Source organism: Carassius auratus, chromosome 50 (genome assembly GCF_003368295.1).
Source record: "Carassius auratus strain Wakin chromosome 50, ASM336829v1, whole genome shotgun sequence".
NCBI lineage: Eukaryota > Metazoa > Chordata > Actinopteri > Cypriniformes > Cyprinidae > Carassius > Carassius auratus.
Window position 1 is genome coordinate 16,299,044 of NC_039292.1, and position 19,716 is coordinate 16,318,759.

At 38.5% G+C, this 19,716-nt stretch overlaps 1 protein-coding gene across 1 annotated transcript in view; it reads right to left on the reverse strand.

The window, feature by feature from the left end:
* Window positions 1-19,716, reverse strand: part of LOC113067158 (tenascin-X-like) — a 120,287-nt gene that overhangs the window by 65,345 nt on the left and 35,226 nt on the right. The window contains exons 12-14 of the mRNA XM_026239439.1: window positions 5,904-6,170; window positions 5,085-5,345; window positions 4,683-4,949 (exon numbers count right to left, since the gene is read on the reverse strand). Of these exons, the coding sequence (XP_026095224.1) occupies window positions 4,683-4,949; window positions 5,085-5,345; window positions 5,904-6,170 (795 nt within the window). The remainder of the gene's footprint in view (window positions 1-4,682; window positions 4,950-5,084; window positions 5,346-5,903; window positions 6,171-19,716) is intronic.

A 19,716-nucleotide genomic window follows, 5' to 3' on the forward strand; every position in this document is an offset into this window, starting at 1 on the left:
ATGATATCCACGGTGGACCCTTCCAGCACCAGAAATGAAATCTCCTCCCGATGAAGACATCCAATGCGTAGTGAGACTATGGGGGATTGATGACAGATTTGACCACGGCCCAGCGGATCAAATAGGCGATATTAGTACGATCAGTAGGGAAGGCATGTACTTGCATCTCAAAGTAGAGTGAACATTGTAGTAGAAATCCGCTGCAACCCTCCGCCTCGCCGGTGTATGTTGCAGGTCGGGCCATGGGACTGTGAGAGGCAGGCATTGAGGGAGAGTGAAAACGCGGTGGATCGCCAGCTTGTGCTTGTTCGGGGAGAGAGACTCATGGAGGGTCCTCTTCCAATCCAGCGGCACTTTGTATACTGTCGGACTGGTCTTCTGTCACGGACAGAAGAGAGAGACAACAGGGTATACAGGTAAGTAGATGTTTATTGGAATAGTGGAGGCAGAAGAGGGTATCACGCAATCTTGCAGAGGAATGGTGGAGCTGAGTGGGATGTTTAAGAGGATGATTTGAGGATACTTGCTGTACAGATGAAGGGTAGACACAGGAGGAACTGACAGAACACGGAGGACAGATGGTGGTAGGTAAGCTGGAGGATCAGACGGTAAGGTATTCAGATATTTCCTAGAGTAGCTCAGAGAGTAGAGTCGGTGTATCTCTGACGAGACCAGACAGAGAGTGAAAGGAACTGTGGGCTTAAGAAGTGGCAGTGATGAGCGGGTGCAGGTGTGGTGACTTCAGTAATCTGGTGATAATGAGCGGATGGGCGGAGTCGGATGATTGGACTCTGATGGTGTGGCAGGTGTTACTGGTGCCTCCGTGACAACAAAACAGTCACAAATTTAACATCATCATGATAGGAAGATAAACAAAATGTTAGTACAGTTATGCAAATTTGTATGCTTTAGTAGAGTTTTAGTATGTAAGTTCAATTTCTGTAACGTCATGTGGTGGCTTCCAAAAAAATACTGTCATTACTAAAAATGTGCAGTCACGACCGAAACATGACATGTTTTGTCAAGTTACCTTTATTTATATAGTGCTATAAAACAGAGGAGGCACACAAATTGTATTTACATGTATGTTAGACCCTATTCCATCTAAGCTCCTAAAAGAGGTGCTTCCAGAAGTCATACAACTTCTTCTGACTATTATTAATTCATCATTGTCATTAGGATATGTCCCAAAAACATTCAAACTGGCTGTTATTAAGCCTCTCGTCAAAAAAAAAAAAAAAAAACACAACTAGACCACAAAGAACTAGATAATTACAGACCTCGAATCTCCCTTTTCTTTCCAAGATACCAGAAAAGGTGGTATCCTCACAATTACAGGTGCATCTCAATAAATTAGATTGTTGTGGAAAAGTTCATTTATTTCAGTAATTTAACTCAAATTGTGAAACTTGTTGTAACAATAAGTTGTAAATAAGTTTGTAGTACGGGAAGAAGGTGGTGGGAACCGGTGAACATTTAGATAAAACTTTAATAATAAAATAAACACAAAACTAGACAACTGCCTCGCACAAACAAACCCAAAATAAAGTCTAGGCCTGGTCCTCTCTCGTCCTTCACTGTCGTAACTCCTCCTTTATCCTTCCGGATCTCATCCTTGGGACTCAAGACAGGTGAGTGGCGCAGGTGTCGCTCATTTCCAATTAATCCACTGGCCTTGACCACTTCCCATGGCTCTCTTTCTTTAATGTATATATATATATATAATTATGTTTTGTTTGGTTGGAAGCACATCTCCGTCTTCTCATTGCATCATTGGACTTATAGTCCTTGAGTATTTTCTTGGGTGCAATTCCCCCAGGGTGGCATAGTCATTATACAAGCTTGAAGTTACCAAAAGTCCTGCTCTGGTTACACTTATAAAGCCCTGAGTAGTTTAGCACTTCAGTATTGGAATGAGCTCTTATTGCATTATAGTCCTCTACATCAGAATAACGTACCCAACACTGTTATGGATGCAGACACATTCTGTCAGTTTAAATCTAGATTAAAGACCCATCTCTTTAACCTGGCTTACACATAACACACTAAAAAAAATTATAATATTTAAATATTTTATAGAATTTTTAGGCTGCATTAATTAGGACACCCTTAACTAGGAACACTTCCCATAACACACAATGTACTTGCTACATCATTCCAAAAATGGCATCTATGTTAATATTTGTCTGTTTCTTTTGTATTTTGAGGTCACGGTAGCCAGCAGATCCACTCTGTATCCAGAGGAGAAGGAGACCAGACCAGACCAGAGGAGAACTGGTATGCTTTTAAACTCATAAATACAAGACGCATGTATCAAAGTATTTTCCATATATGCTCCAATCTTCCTGTTGCCAGCAGGTGGCGCTATCATTATAATGGATTATTGGCCTTCAGAAGTGTTCAGGCCAGGACTCTTATCAAACATGTCAAGTTTGAAGATTGAACATTTTATGGCTGAGTTACAACAACTACTCTTGCTGTGGCGAGACTTCAAATTTTGTCATGGCGCCATGGACACGCCCTTTAACAAAAACTCAAGATCTCCACAATTTAACATTACACAGGCCTTTAGATTAGACTGACCACAAAAATACCTTAAAGTCAAAATATTTCTAGCAGTAGTTTTGTCAGCGTAAAATATGTCACTTCCTGTTTCCAGCAGCTGGCGCTATGATTATAACTAAATATGGGCATGTAGATCTGTTAAGGGCAGACGTCTTATCTAACACGTGAAGTTTGGGGCAGATTGGACATTGTATGTCTGAGTTACAGCAACTTCCTTTTTCATGGCAAAACATCAAAATTTGTCAGGCCGCCATGGACACGCCCTTTAACGAAACCTCAAGATCTTCGCAATTTAACATCGCAAAGGGCTTTAGATTACACTGACCAAGTTTGGTGTTGATCTGAATAAATCTATAGGAGGAGGTTGTTAAAATACAACCCCCGGAAATGGCAAAAACAACAAAAGTTTTGCCAGGAAATTCAAAATAACTGACTTCCTGTTGGGATTCGGATTTTGTACCAAGAGACTTTTTCATAGGTATTGGTGTGTTACATGTGTGTACCGATTTTCGTACATGTACATGAAACATAGCTCGAGGCGCACTCCGTTGAAAGTGTATAGGTGGCGCTATCAAGCCATTTTGCCACACCTGATGGAATATTGGCCTTCAGATCTGTTCAGGCCAGGACTCTTATCAAACATGTGAAGTTTGGGGAAGACCGGACATTTTATGCCTGTGTTATAACATCTTTTATTCCCATGGCGAGACATCGAACTTTGTCAAGGCACCATGGACAAGCCTTTCAATGAAAACTCAAGATCTTCACAGCTTAACATCGCACAGGCCTTTAGATTAGACTGACCACAAAAAAGACATTGATGTCATAAAATTTCTAGGAGTAGTTCGTCACAGTGTAAAATATGTCACTTCCTGTTGCCAGTAGGTGGCGCTTTGACTCTAATTGAATGTTGAATGTCTAATTGAAGGTTTGGAGTCTTATCAAACATGTGAAGTTTGGGGCAGATTGGACATTGTATGTCAGAGTTATAGCAACTTTATTTTTCATGGCAAATCATCAAAATCCACCACGCCCTTCGACGAAAACTCAAGATCTTCTCAATTTAACATCGCAAAGGCCTTTAGACAAGGCATACCAAATTTGGTGTTGATCTGAATCTGGTGTGTTACATGTGTGTGCCAATTTTTGTGCATGTACGTGAAACATAGTTGGAAGGCTGTTGATTTTCTTAGTATAGGTGGTCGCTGAAGAGTCATTTTGCCACACCCTCTTCTGAATCCTATATTAGATGAAAATTTTCACCAGGTTTGACGTGTGTGCAAGTTTCATGACTTTTTGAGCATGTTTAAGCCCTCAAAAATGCTATTCATTTTGGAGAAGAAGAAGAACCGGAATAATAATAATAAAGGGAGCAGATACAATAGGGTCCTATCACCATCGGTGCTTGGGCCCTAAAAACTGTACAAAGTTCTGAAGATACTTAAGTTCAAACAGTTGACAAAAGTAATTGACAATTTAATCCACAAGCTTTAAGTTCATCAACTAAGTCTTCTGAAGCGGAAATCTGGATGTTTGTAATAAACATATTCATAAAGACGTTATTAACTTTGTTAAACATTGCTAAAATGCAAGTCCATAGTTCCTACCAACACTTCATCCAAAAGAGTGAAAAAGAGAAATCTGCACAGATTCAGCATGTTCAAAAGCCAAAACAGTCCAAGACAAATCAGCTCTAAACAAACATGTGGGTGGATTTTGATGTGAAAGACAACAGTAGATGGACTTTTCAACTGGAGGAACTGTTATTAGGGAATATGGATTTGTATTTTAGCCGGAGGCGACAGATTAAAGCTTTTGGTTTCTCAAACCAAAATTGATGGACTGGAGTGGTGTGGTTTACTTGTGGATTATTGTGATGTTTTTATCAGCTGCTTGGACGATGGCACCCATTCACTGCAGAGGATCCATTGATGAGCAAGTGATGATGACACATTTCTCCAAATATGATGAAGAAATGAACTCATCTCCATCTTGGATGGCCAGAGGATGAGGACATTTTCTTGCATACCAGCTTCACTCTCATCTGTTACTCTTATTTAATAAATACCTTGTATGTATCATAACAAGCACCTCATGTTCTGTTTTTGGTCTATTACCTGTGCGTCCATCAGCCACCGTCTGGCGTGAGAGGTCACCCCTGTGCACTGTGGTCACCACTGTCCTGTACAAAGCACCAGATCTCAAGCCCTGGAAGTGGTAGGAGGTGACATTGGGTGGCACACTTTCGTTCTTCATGACCACGCTGTCGTGGATGAGGAGCACTCGGTACAGATCCACCTCACCGGCTGCCCCGTCCCAGCATACCTGCAGAGCATCTGTGCTGCCCTGGTTGCTGACCCGCAGCTTTGTGACCTGTGCAGGGACTGACCACACACACAAGATTACTTCAGAAAGACATATTATTGGATATTGCTTTTAAGAAAAGATAATTAACACTCTAGTCATTCCAGCAGTTCCACCATTACAGCAGCACAGCACTGGACATCTGAATGACTCACTGGTTCTTCCTGTGATGTGGGCCGAACTACTCAGATCTCCACTATTGGTCATCACGGTGATCATATAGGTATGTCCAGGCATCAGGTTATTAAAGTGGCATTCCTGTGAATCATGGGCTAATGTCTGTGTGTCCACAGTCGTGTCTTCATCCTTCAGCAGGACGGTGTAGTTGTCCCACTCACCGATAGGATGGTTCCACACAGCGCTCAGAGAGGTCTCTGTACTGTGACGGACATTCAGCCTCTGAACAGAGCGGGGAGCTGATGGACAGGTGCAGAAAAACAGAGAACTGTGTTTATATCTCACAATTTACCCTGCCTCTAATGTCCCCTGTCCCTGGTCTTATTGTGCACAAAAGAGAGGTCTTCAGTCCTGCTCCTGGAGACCCACTGTCCTGCAGAGCTCAGCTTCAACCCTAACCAAACACCTGAAGCAGCTAAACCAGCTTTTCGGGATCACTTAAAAATCACCAGCATCTGTGCTGAAGCAAGCTGGACAGTGAGTCTGATTTTAATCTGACATGAATACAAAGTGCACTGTTTAAAAAAATGCTTAAGTGTGTTAAGAATCATTGTCATGTAAGTGTCTCTCTTTACAGTAAGTACACTCAAGTGGCTTTTCATTGTTAATATAATTTTATGCAAGTACAGTGTTTAAAGAAATCTTTGAAGTACAGTAAAAGTGCACATGCAATACATTTTAAGTGCACTTCTCTTTTACTAGAGCAGGCACTTTGTGTTTTGTGAAGGCTGCTTCATGGTGGTTTCTGTTTTACTGTTGAAAGTTTCATGACAGTAGTGAGTTGATCAGTAACACACCTAGTCTCCCATGGCAGTCTGCGGTTGAGCTCAGATATCCACTCTCCACACTCACAGCAGCTCTGTACAGACGGCCTGGAATCAGAGTCCAGTTAGTGAAGCTGAACTCCACAAGATTCCTTTCAATCGTCCGGTTCATCAGCAAAGAAGAGCCATTGAACAGCAGGATACGGTAGAAATCCCAGTCGCCATCAGGAGGAGACCAAGACAACCGCAGGGTCTTCTCATTAAGGACTTCCAGCTTGAGATGAGCCGCCGATCCTGGTGCTGATGAGCAACAGACACAACAAGAGCTCTTAAAGACACATCTCAGGTTATTTGTATTTTGAGATGAATGTGTTCAAAAGTCTTACAATCTGTATGTAACTTTAAGTATCGTCAGTATCCAAAAACTTTTTTTGAGTTTTATTCCAAATAATTTAGTTTTTATGTGTAAAACCGTTCAGCACTGCTATGTAGCCATGTGCTGATTAGCATTTTTGAGCTAGGGTTCAAAAGTATCTAAAATTGTCACTACCAAAAAAACAAAAAACATCTCACAAAGGTTTTAATATGTGAATTCACTTTCTGTAATGTCATGTGGTCACTTCCAAAACATTAGTATCACTACCAAAAATGTGCAGTCACGACCGAAACATGACATGTTTTGTCAAGTCACCTTTATTTATATAGCGCTATAAAATAGAGGAGGCATACAAATTGTATTTACATGTATGTTAGACCCTATTCCATGTAATCTCCTAAAAGAGGTGCTTCCAAAAGTCATACAAATTCTTCTGACTATTATCAATTCATCACTGTCATTAGGATATGTCCCCAGAAACTTCAAATTGGCTGTTATTAAGCCTCTCTTTAAAAAAAAAAAAAAAAAAAAAAAAAACCTAGACCACAAAGAACTAGATAATTACAGACCGATCTCGAATCTCCCTTTTTTTCCAAGATACCAGCAAAGGTGGTATCCTCACAATTACAGGTGCATCTCAATAAATTAGAATGTTGTGGAAAAGTTCATTTATTTCAGTAATTTAACTCAAATTGTGAAACTTGTTGTAACAATATAAATATGTTCATAGTACGGGAAGAAGGTGGTGGGAACCGGTGAACATTTAGATAAAACTTTAATAATAAAATAAACACAAAACAGGGTGACAGCCCCTCATGGACAACTGCCTCGCACAATTGTGGATGACGTAAAAGTGTTTGATGTAAAGGTTGCTGTCCCATTTTGTACATTAATTGTTAATTTAAAGAAAAAAATCAAATTATTTTGTTAGTTTCATGGTAACATTCAATCAAGGTCTTCTGTTATACAGGTTATATTTAATATTCACTGTGCCTCGCACAAATCCACAATAAAGTCCAGGCCTGGTCCTCTCTCGTCCTTCACTGTCATAACTCCTCCTTTATCCTTCCGGATCTCATCCTTGGGACTCAAGACCGGTGAGTGCCGCAGGTGTCGCTCATTTCCAATTAATCCACCGGCCTTGACCACTTCCCATGACTCTCGGTCCCACCCCACTCACTACACTTGTGTATTAAGTAAATTCAATGCACACAAACTGAAGTAGTTTAAGTGTTTGGTTCTTTTAATTCTGATTATTTTGGCAAAAATTTTACAAAAACCCACCAATTCACTATCTCAGCAAATTAGAATATGGTGACATGCCAAGAGAACCAAAAGAACTGCAGCCTTATGAGGATTGTCAAGCAAATCGATTCAAGAATTTGACTGAACTTCACAAGGAATGGACTTAGGCTGGGGTCAAGGCATTCAGACATGTCAATGTTGTCGAATTCCTCTAGTTAAGCCACTCCTGAACAACAGACAACATCAGTGGCATCTTACCTGGGCTAAGGAGAAGATCTGGAATGTTGCCCAGTGGTCCAAAGTCCTCTTTTCAGATGAGAGCGAGTTTTGTATTTCATTTGGAAACCAAGGTCCTAGAGTCTGGAGGAAGTGTGGAGAAGCTCATAGCCTCAAAGGTAGTGAATTGGTGGGGTTTTGATAAATGTCAGCCAAAATTATCACAATTAAATGAACCAAAGACTTAAACTACTTCAGTCTGTGTGCATTTGAAGGTATCGTCGTCCTGAGGGCATTAGACAAAATTCCTGCCTAAGAACATGGTCAGGATAACTCATGACCGGTCTAGCCTTCTGGAGCACTTGTTTTTTCCAGTGGGAGCTCAGGTCTGTCAGCTGAACTCCAATGATTTTGGAGCAGATTTTAACAATACTGCTGAGGCTATTCTTGTCCCTCACAGACAATCCATTAAACCAGCAGATGAAAGAAAATATTAAAAGGCTTTCAATAAAAGAATAATAAAAGTTGCATAAGAACCTTTGGGATACATTGAAAGAATTTAGCTTCCGCATCAAGTGAATTCTTTGTTTTCCCGCTTAATGATAGAGTCTGTGTTTTGATCAAACTTGAGGTTTGAGTCAAACTTGGTTCCTAAGTACTTATACGTCTCTACATTGTCAACATTTCCGCCATGAATAATGCTGGCTTCTGGGTTAAAACATTTCTTCCTAAAATCAATGTTTAACTCCTTAGTTTTTGTCACATTAAGGTCCAGGAAGTTATCATCACACCAATTCACGAATTGTGATAAGGCACTTCCATGGCCCGATCGGTCCCCCTGAAGAAGTGACAGTAGGACAGTGTCATCAGAAAATTTCACAAGGTAGCTACCCAATTTGGAAGTCCTGCAGCTATCAGTGTACATAATAAAAAGCAAGGGAGAAAGGACACAGCCCTGCGGAGACCCTGTGTTTGAAGTGAGGATATTAGACATGTGGCCATTCACAAATACCTTCTGTAGTCTGTCAGTTAAAAAATTTAAGAGCAGTAATAAAATCTGATCAGGTAAATTAAAATAAGAGGCCGGTCGCTCAATTAAAATATGAGGCTGCATCTTATTAAAAGCTGAAGAAAAGTCTGTGAATAAATAATAATAATAATTTAATAATAATAATCATAATAATAGAAAAATAGTATCCTTGAGGATTCCCAGTCATGATTTAGGCTGTATCATAGTACTAAAACTGCTCTCATTACAGTTACAAATGACCTGCTCTTATAATCTGATCATGGCTGTATCTCTCTTTAAGTGCTACTGGATCTTAGCGCTGCTTTCGACACGATTGACCACAAACTTCATTTGAATATACTAGAAAACTTTGTTAGCATTTGTGGAAGTGCACAAGCATTGTTCATGTATCTGATTGCCATCAGTTCGTTGCAGTGAATGAAGAGGTATCATATAGAGCAAAATTGCATTATGGAGTACCTCAAGGCTCAATACTAGGGCCATTACTTTTCAAGCTTTACATGTTACCCCCCTGGGAGATAACAACAGGAAACACAGTGTTGGCTGTTATACTGATGATAGTCAGCTCTGTATTGCTTTGTAGCCTGATGAAACATACCAATTTGAAAAACTAACGGAATGCATAGTTGATATAAAAAATGGATGATGAATAATTTCTTAATTCTAAATTGGATGTTAAATATCAGACCTAAAACCTCCACATGTAATAAGCTACTGTAGAACACTGTCTGAAACTGTCAGGGTTAGGCAAGGGAGGAACTCAAGTGCAGACAGGGAATCACAAAACAAGGGGTTTATTCACAAAAAGGGGAAAACAAAACCCACGAGGGGGAAAACAGGACTAGGGCAGATACAGCAAATACTAAATAGACTGACTAGACGAGATAAACAAAGACTCAAGACAGGAGAACACTAACTACAAATAACACTCACGGCTACACAGGATACAATCTCACAAAGGGGAATACTTCTTTCACGAGGCTGACAGGTAGGAACACATCTGAGAAACACTCACAATTGAGGTACAGGTACAAATCACAATCACAGGTGAGGAACAATGAACCGACAAAAGACAGAGCACACTAGGGGATCTAAATAGGGGAACTAATCAAGAGACAACAGGTGGCACAGATAAGGCAATCACAACAAGACAAGGATAACAAGGGGGGCGGGGCAAGGGAACGAGACAACACAAGCACATGGCCCAAAGACAAGGCCATGTGCTTGTACACAAAACACGGGTCTGCCATGATCCTGCCTCAAGACTAGGAAAAATCAAGGACACAAGGGCAGAATCATGACAGAAACTAAATTGCAGCTATGTCAATTCTTTGTCATCAGTTAGGAACCTAGGTGTGCTATTTGATAGCAATCTTTCCTTTGAAAGCCACATTTTTAGCATTTATAAAACTGCATTTTTCCATCTCAAAAATATATCTAAATTACAACCTACTGTATGCTGTCAATGTCAAATTCAGGAACGTTAATTCATGCGTTCATGGCCTCAAGATTATATTATTGTTATTCTTTATTGAGTGGTTGTTCTGCATGCTTAATAAACAAACTTCAGCTGGTCCAAAATGCAGCAGCTAGAGTTCTTGTCAGGAGGTATGACCATATTGGCCTGGATCTGTCAATACTACACTGGCTGCTCTCTGTTCAATTAATTAATTAATTGTTATGTGTTGATTTTAGTTTAAAATTTTTAGTCTTAATTGTTTCCTTTTGTGTGTTTTTGTGAAACAGTATTTATGAAGACATCCTAACATCCTATCATTATTTAGCTTCGGATTGGATTGTTTTAGTTTTTATGTGGAGCATGATGATTGGAGTTAAGCTATTTAGGCCAAATTGGTAGCGTCCTCCAATTAAAACCTAATTATTAGTGGTTCTGGCTTATTGCCAGAGATGAAGGAGATACCACTTTAGTCCATTAATTGCCCTTTTAGTTATCAGATGTAATTTGTTGTTTTTCTTGAGTGATTACTTGAATATTTGTACCAGACCCACAAATGTATCCTTTTTTCCCATAGTTGGTTCAAGGCTGAGTGTCCCGAAAGTGAGGTTAGTTACCAGGGTGAAGCACACAGTTGTGAGTTTGGAGCACCAGGGTTTGAGCACCTCTTCCTATTGTTTTCTGTGCATTTTTCCATCTCAAAAATATATCTAAATTACGGCCTATGCTCTCAATGTTAAATGCAGAAATGTTAATCCATGCATTTTTGACCTCAAGGTTAGATTATTGTAATGCTTTATTGGGTGGTTGTTCTGCACACAAAATGCAGCAGCAAGAGTTCTTACTAGAACCAGGAAGTGTGACCATATTAGCCCGGTCCTGTCCACACTGCACTGGCTCCCTATCAAACATCGTATAGATTTTAAAATATTGCTTATTTATAAAGCCCTGAATGGTTTAGCACCTCAGTATTTGAAAGAGCTCCTTTTACATTATACTCCTCTACGTCCGCTACGGTCTCAAAACTCAGGCAATTTGACAATATCTAGAATATCAAAATCAACTGTGGGCGGCAGATCCTTTTCCTATTTGGCGCCTAAACTCTGGAATAACCTACCTAACATTGTTCGGGAGGCAGTCACACTTTTGCAGTTTAAATCTAGATACAGTACTGTATATATATATATATAGGTCCTTCTCAAAAAATTTGCATATTGTGAAAAAGTTCATTATTTTCCATAATGTAATGATAAAAATTAAACTTTCATATATTTTAGATTCATTGCACACCAACTGAAATATTTCAGGTCTTTTATTGTTTTAATACTGATGATTTTGGCATACAGTTCATGAAAACCCAAAATTCCTATCTCAAAAAATTTGCATATTTCATCCGACCAATAAAAGAAAAGTGTTTTTAATACAAAAAAAGTCAACCTTCAAATAATTATGTTCAGTTATGCACTCAATACTTGGTCGGGAATCCTTTTGCAGAAATGACTGCTTCAATGCGGCATGGCATGGAGGCAATCAGCCTGTGGCACTGCTGAGGTGTTATGGAGGCCCAGGATGCTTCGATAGCGGCCTTAAGCTCATTCAGAGTGTTGGGTCTTGCGTCTCTCAACTTTCTCTTCACAATATCCCACAGATTCTCTATGGGGTTCAGGTCAGGAGAGTTGGCAGGCCAATTGAGCACAGTAATACCATGGTCAGTAAACCATTTACCAGTGGTTTTGGCACTGTGAGCAGGTGCCAGGTCGTGCTGAAAAACGAAATCTTCACCTCCATAAAGCTTTTCAGCAGATGGAAGCATGAAGTGCTCCAAAATCTCCTGATAGCTAGCTGCATTGACCCTGCCCTTGATAAAACACAGTGGACCAACACCAGCAGCTGACATGGCACCCCAGACCATCACTGACTGTGGGTACTTGATACTGGACTTCAGGCATTTTGGCATTTCCTTCTCCCCAGTCTTCCTCCAGACTCTGGCACCTTGATTTCCGAATGACATGCAAAATTTGCTTTCATCCGAAAAAAGTACTTAGGGGCACTGAGCAACAGTCCAGTGCTGCTTCTCTGTAGCCCATTTCCTGCACACGCCTGTGCACGGTGGCTCTGGATGTTTCTACTCCAGACTCAGTCCACTGCTTCCGCAGGTCCCCCAAGGTCTGGAATCGGTCCTTCTCCACAATCTTCCTCAGGGTCCTCTTCTTGTTGTGCAACGTTTTTTGCCACACTTTTTCCTTCCCATAGACTTCCCACTGAGGTGCCTTGATACAGCACTCTGGGAACAGCCTATTCGTTTATTCACCCTCTCACTTGAGGGTGTCAATGATGGCCTTCTGGACAGCAGTCAGGTCAGCAGTCTTACCCATGATTGCGGTTTTGAGTAATGAACCAGACTGGGAGTTTTTAAAAGCCTCAGGAATCTTTTGCAGGTGTTTAGAGTTAATAAGTTGATTCAGATGATTAGGTTAATAGCTCGTTTAGAGAACCTTTTCATGATATGTTAATGTTTTGAGATAGGAATTTTGGGTTTTCATGAGCTGTATGCCAAAATCATCAGTATTAAAACAATAAAAGACCTGAAATATTTCAGTTGGTGTGCAATGAATCTAAAATATATGAAAGTTTTTTTATCATTACATTATGGAAAATAATGAACTTTCACAATATGCAAATTTTTTTGAGAGGGACCTGTATATATGAAAAAGTCATGACAACATTTTTAAGGTTGGCTACTTTAACTTATAGAAATAATTTAAGCAATTTAATGTGTTTTTATACTAGTTAAAATCTGAATTTTTAATACTATTAAACTGATTTTAAAATTTCATGGAATTTTAAGTTTAAACGGGTGAAAATGGCACAGTGAGTATTAAATATAACCTGTATAACAGAAGACCTTGATTGCATGTTACCATGAAACTATGAAACTTTAATGAACAATTCATGTACAAAATGGGACAGCAACCTTTATATTAAACACTTTTAAGTCGTCCACAATTGAGCAAAGCGAGAGGAAGGTATTGCGTAAGAGTGCACAAGTGAATGTGAAGAGAATTTTTAGAGGGTAGGAGGATTTTTTTTATAATTTATTCTTAAATTTCCATATGCAATGAAAAAAATGGGATAAACACGAAATAAATAAGTAAATAAAATAAATGTATATACAGTGTTTCCACTTAGCCTTCCTGTTGGGTTTACCTCTCTTATTCTGGACACATCCAAATGTTTCCATATTCGTGATGTTGCCTATTTGCAGCTTAACTGTTATTTATTAGGTGAAATAGGCTTTGTGGTTCACATGTGTTTCAGTATCGACGGAAAAATATTATAAAGAGCAAAAAAATATGCCACAAGTAGACCGCTGCTCATGCTGAACTATGCTGTTTACAATGAATATGTGCGCGTGAGGCACCAGCGCATAAAACAGCTGGAATATACCATACTCCATTTTTGTTCACACAGTTAAATTCATAATTGGAGACAGTCTGAAAACTCAAGAACAATAGCAGTTAATAAGAATTATTGCTGTTAGTGCGGTCTTAACGCTGGACCGTTCTCATTTCGTTCCTCATATGGAACTTGAAGGATTTTATTTATTTATTTTTGCTAAGAGCAAACCAGAATATATATATATATATATATAGGAACCCACACACGGATTAGAACATTTTATATATATTCTGGTTTGTTTATATATATACCTAGTAATGACTGTTTAATGACAATAGCATGCAGTAAGACTTTCTTTTACATTTTTAATGTAGCCTAAGACTATCCCACTTTTTTAAATTAACTCTTACCTTAAATGTTATAATGGTTTTTAAGGATGTTAAAATGTTATAATATAATGCTATTGATGTTTTACGTGTCCTTTCATCTTACTTTACAAACCGTCATTTTATGATAACAGTAAGTTCAAAATTCGTCCCTTTGCGCCACCTGGAGGTAGTTAAGTGAATTATTTTAACACGCAATTGAATTCAGTTAATGCTGCGGCGGTAAAGCCCATTTAGCTTGTCAACCTACTGTGTATATATATATATATATATATATATATATATATATATATATGGGTGATTCTTCAATTAGGGGAACTTTTATGTCCCCAGGTTATACATTTATGTTAAAAATACAATATTATAAAATAAATAGTTTAGTTATTTCAAATAATATTTATTGCACCACCAAAAAATATTATACACTAAAAACAGTATGATTTCCCTTTTTTAAAATGTTTTCATCACTAATATTTGGCTACTCAGGCCTTGTCCCCAACCCAGACTTTAAAACTTACCTGCTCTGAAAATGTGATAAAATGTTATCAGTTCATTAAAAAATCACAATATATATTTAAACAGTAACTTAAAAATTTTGTAGTATTGTCCACAACAAAACTGTCATTACCGCAACAGTCTATGATTTCAACAAGGATTTTTTTGAGGGAAAGACTTTATGCCGTAACCATGGAAATGAAGACTAGCAGGGGAGCACATGTCAGCCATGAAAGAACAGTGCTATTTGATGTCTGAAAAAGTAACTTAATCATGAATTCCTACTGATCATGCAGTAGACTTATTCAGCGTCATTACCATAAATGCTGTAGCAGCAATATTTTGATATATATATATTCACATGATTTATGTGTATTTAAAGTTATTTTTGTATAGCTGTTGAGTGATGTTAGCAAAACCATGACCTAGCATCTTTTTTCCTGAAAAAAATAAATAAAATGTCATTACCGCAACACGTCATTACCAACATTGTGATGGTAATGACAAGTGATGGTGGTAATGACATGTTCTGGGTCACTATATTTATCATATTGTGTGTTTATAAATTAAGTTAAAGAAGCATAATAGTGTGATTTTACAATGAAACTTAAGTGAGATGCCTTACTTCCTAAAACAATTTTTTCTTATTTTTTAACCAGAATGGCTCCGAAGAAATCAACTGAAAGGTCTAGAGATTATAGAACAAAATTTAAGAAAGATCCTGTAAAATATCAGCAGTACATTGACAGAGAAAAGGAAAGATACAAAAGAAGAAAAGAAACAGGAAAGCTTAAATTAATCTCACAACTTTTAAAACGGGGGCAAAGACAGAAACGCAAACAATGGAGAGTTAACCAAAACAATAAAAGAGCCAATGACAAAATTCGACAGGAAGTACAACAATATGTAGCTTCAAACAACCCCCCAAGATCTCCAGTGCAAGAAGGTCAGAACAGTGAAAATGAAAATCGTGAAACTCCTTGCAGAAGAGGTCGTAAGAAAGTTAAGACAAATAAAGCAAAAGTCTATCGTGATCTTTTTGCTACGCAAAAGAAGCTACAAATGGCAAAGAAAAAAATGGAAAAATACAAAAAGAAATGCAGTAGGCTTTCTGGGTGGCTTTCACAACTAGACTCCCCAAAGCAAAAAACAAAAAAACAAATGAAACTTCAACCAAAGGCCCTAAAGAAGACACTGCTCTTCCACAATGTATTAATCTCTGAACTCAAAAACAAATACAAACAAGCTGGAGTAAAAAACAAACAGATTGTTGCCAGGAGTCTATCTGAAAAGGTACTGAAGAAGTACCATTTTTTAAAGGAAGCACACCGTCAGGTTGGATTCTCTTACAAAATAATGCACAGCAACAGAAACAGACCAGCAGGTTTCCAATTCCACAGGAGAGAATACAAAAACAAAATGAACACAGATACAAAGGAACAACTAAAGAAATTCCTGGAGCGAGATGACAACAGTTGACCATCCACAGGAAAAAGAGAGACAATTACCAGAAAGAAAATCAAAATGCAGAAGCGTTTCTTTAATGACAGCTTGTATAACCTCTTTCTGAAGTTTAAGAGGGAATATCCACATTCCAAATTTTCATATGCAGAATTCTGGGTTGTTGCACCATCTCCAAAAGACAGAGAAACTTGCTTGTGTAAGACACATGCAAATACTCAGCTAATGGCTGACAAATTGTTCCACCACAAGGTTATAGCATCAAACAAAATTGACTGACTCATGGAGTCATTGTGTTGTGACAAGTCAACAAAGAGATGCATGTACAGAGAGTGTGATATCTGTCAGGAAAAGCAGCTGGAAACAAGAGAGTTTGACAGTTCTCTGCAGACCCACTGGTTCAGTTGGAGGCATAAAGTAGAAGAACGTGAAAGAAAAACCAAAGATGGGCTAAAAGAAAAAATCAATGTCCATCTCACAGTGAAAGAAAAAACTTATGGAACACTCGAAATTCTCCTAGAGGATTTCACCACTGCCTTAAAAGATAAATTTGGACGGCACACTTTCAACATTCAGCACCAGCACTCCACACTACATCATCTCAAAGAGAATATACATGAGGATGAAATTATTATTCAGATAGATTTTTCTGAAAATTACCTAGGCAAATATGCATCAGAAGTGCAAGCTGCTCATTTTGGTAACTCACACAAACAAATCACCCTACACACAGGAATTGCCTACACAACCAAAGAAGTTTTGTCCCTGTGTTAGATTTCTTCTTCAATGAGGCATGATCCATCAGGTATCTGGGCACATCTCTCACCAGTGTTGTCTTACCTCAAGGAGCAAGTGCCATCAGCTACCACACTTCATGTCATTAGTGATGGCCCCACAACACAATACAGATAAAAGAAGAATTTCTTCTTACTTTCAACTGTGCCATTTGATTTAGGATTTCAAAGATTGCTTTGGAATTTCCTTGAAGCTGGACATAGAAAGGGCCCTGCGGATGGGGTAGGGGCAGCTGTTAAAAGAACAGCAGATGCCCTTGTTGCAAGGGGAATGGATCTGCCATCAGCTGAGGTCTTATTTGAAGCATTGTCTGAACAACAAACAAAAATAAAGCTCTTTTATATCAAAGAAGATGATATTGCAGCCAATGATGACTTAATTCCCCAACAACTGGACACTGTCCGTGGGACCATGAAGATTCACCAGGTAAATTTCAGGAGAACTTATTTAAATATAATGTGGATAATCAGCAACACTAACTGTCTTCCCCCTCTGAAACAGATTTTCACCAACACTCCAGCACAATTCAAATGGCGAATACTTAGCTGCTTCTGCTCAGCTCCAGATGAATGCAAATGCTATGGTCCACAGTTGGTGACACTGTGCAAAGGGCCCACTACAGCCAACGGAGCTTCAAACATAGATGTGCCTCTGATGGATGCACAAGCAGGTTTTTCTAGGGTCACTGAAATCACAGACCAACTGAAAGGTTGTTGGTGTGCTGTGAAATATGACAGGGAGGTATATCCAGGAATAGTTCAAGATGTGGATGCTGCCTCTTTTTCTGTCAGTGGGCCCTAATTTAAATTGCAGGAAAAGTGCAAAGTCTAAATTCTAAATAAAACCCAATTTATAACAAAGACAATTCTTCATGAAATTAAATTAGCTTATTTTAATACCATGAGCAAGATCCTAAGCAAAAACATTGGGTCACCACAATACTCCCACATGACACACAATGGCATGACTGGAGTTAATCTTCAGGACACTTTGCTCATTGAGTGACTACACTACGCCTGTCATTTAAAATAGGGCCCAGTATCTCTTTCTCTCCACATCCCATCCATCTCCCTTTATCATCTCTAATTCATGTTTTGAATGTTCAAATACATGTTTGAACCCATTCGGACCCTACGTCCATTATAATGGACATCACATGTCAGCCCTTTTTTTTTTTTTACTTTTGGAGCATTTCACCTAGTTTAAAGCCTGCAGTCCATGAGATTGGACGTTTGTCTTCCAATCAAATGGCAGTAAAGCTCTACATGTCGTAATAAAAAAACAAAAACACTACATTGAAGAGAAGAATGTCAGCACTTAACTCCAAACACAGAAGCAAGCAGCATTTTCTATGGTTTAAAAAAAATATTTGATATGTTTGCCAGTATTTCATAGTTTGTATTTAAAATAGAAGGATTGAACTTATAATTGAAAGTTTCAAATCGAATGTAGAATTGCAAGTTTTAAATCAGGATTTTTTCAAATATGTCTGTCCATTCGAATGGTTCAAACGTCTGTTGCTGAAATCACATGTCCAGTAATGCTGGTTGAAATTTCTTATATAAAAAAAATCTATATTACAGCACTTATACATTTTTTAACTATTTTATATACTGTTCATGAAGTGCTTGAACATATAGCTGATGGAAATATCTCAGATGTTGACTTTATGTGGAGTGATGAGGAAGATGGAGATGGAAATGCAGATGATGCTAGATCTCCAACAATTGGTGAGTGTAGAATGAAAATTAGGGATAGTTAGTTAGTTAACTCGTTTCATAGAATTAGATGTCAGTAAATGTATCGAATATAATTTTATTGGATATACAGTTTCCACTTGTATGAAGTTGTTTTGTAAGGGACAGTTTTGGTAATCATTTCAGGGATGGACAGAAATGAGCCAATAGTAGGGGAAGAAATTGAAAGAAAGTCAGAATCAAGAAGAGAGTGAAGAAGCAGATGTAGAACCAGTACTTGGTGATGATCCTTTAACAAATATCACAAAAAAAGAGTGATATTAAGTGGCGTCATCACACCTGCTTTACCCCAGTAGAAACAACATGGGAAACTCCCACCACTGACCCTCCTGAGCCACTAACACCGTACGGCTACTTCAAGCTTCCAAGTCAGCTGATGAGCACAATGACCAACAAGATGCAAATTGGAAGGTAAGGTTCTGGGAAAACACACGTCTTCTGTGATAAGTGCAAGATGCACTAATGCATAGAGAAATTGTTTCAAAGATGCAAACAGAAAATGACTGTAAAGTGACTTGATGTCTTGACATAATTCTAACAAAATTCAACCAAATTTCATTCATCAAAATGTACGATGGCAAAATAGCCCCCAATTGAAGAATCACCCATATATATAATGTTTTTTTTTTATTATTATTATGTTTTGTTTGGTTGGAAGCACATCTACGTCTTTCGAGTATTTTCTTGGGTGCATTAATTGGGACACCCTTAACTAAGAACACTTCCCATAACACACAATGTACTTGCTACATAGTACCTATGTTAATATTTGTCTGTTTCTTTTTTATTCCGAGTTCACGGTAACCAGCAGATCCTATCTGTATCCAGAGGAGAAGGAGACCAGACCAGACCAGAGGAGAACTGGCCCCCGGACTGAGCCTGGTTTCTTCCCAGGTTTTTTCTCCATTATGTCACCGATAGAGTTTTGGTTCCTTGCCACTGTCGTCTTTGGCTTGCTTAGTTGGGGATTAATATACCCAGAAATAATATCCAGCAATATTGTAAACTTGATTGCACAGATGCTATTTAAACTGAACTGAGCTAGATGATGACATCACCGAATTCAATGATGGACTGCCTTTAACTGGAAATTGAGTGTTTACTATTGTCATTTTGCATTATGGACACACTACCTTCCTATTTAAAACTGTAAAGATGCTTTGACACAATCTGTATTGTTAAAAGCGCTTCATAAATAAAGGTGACTTGACTTGGCATATTCAAGACTTC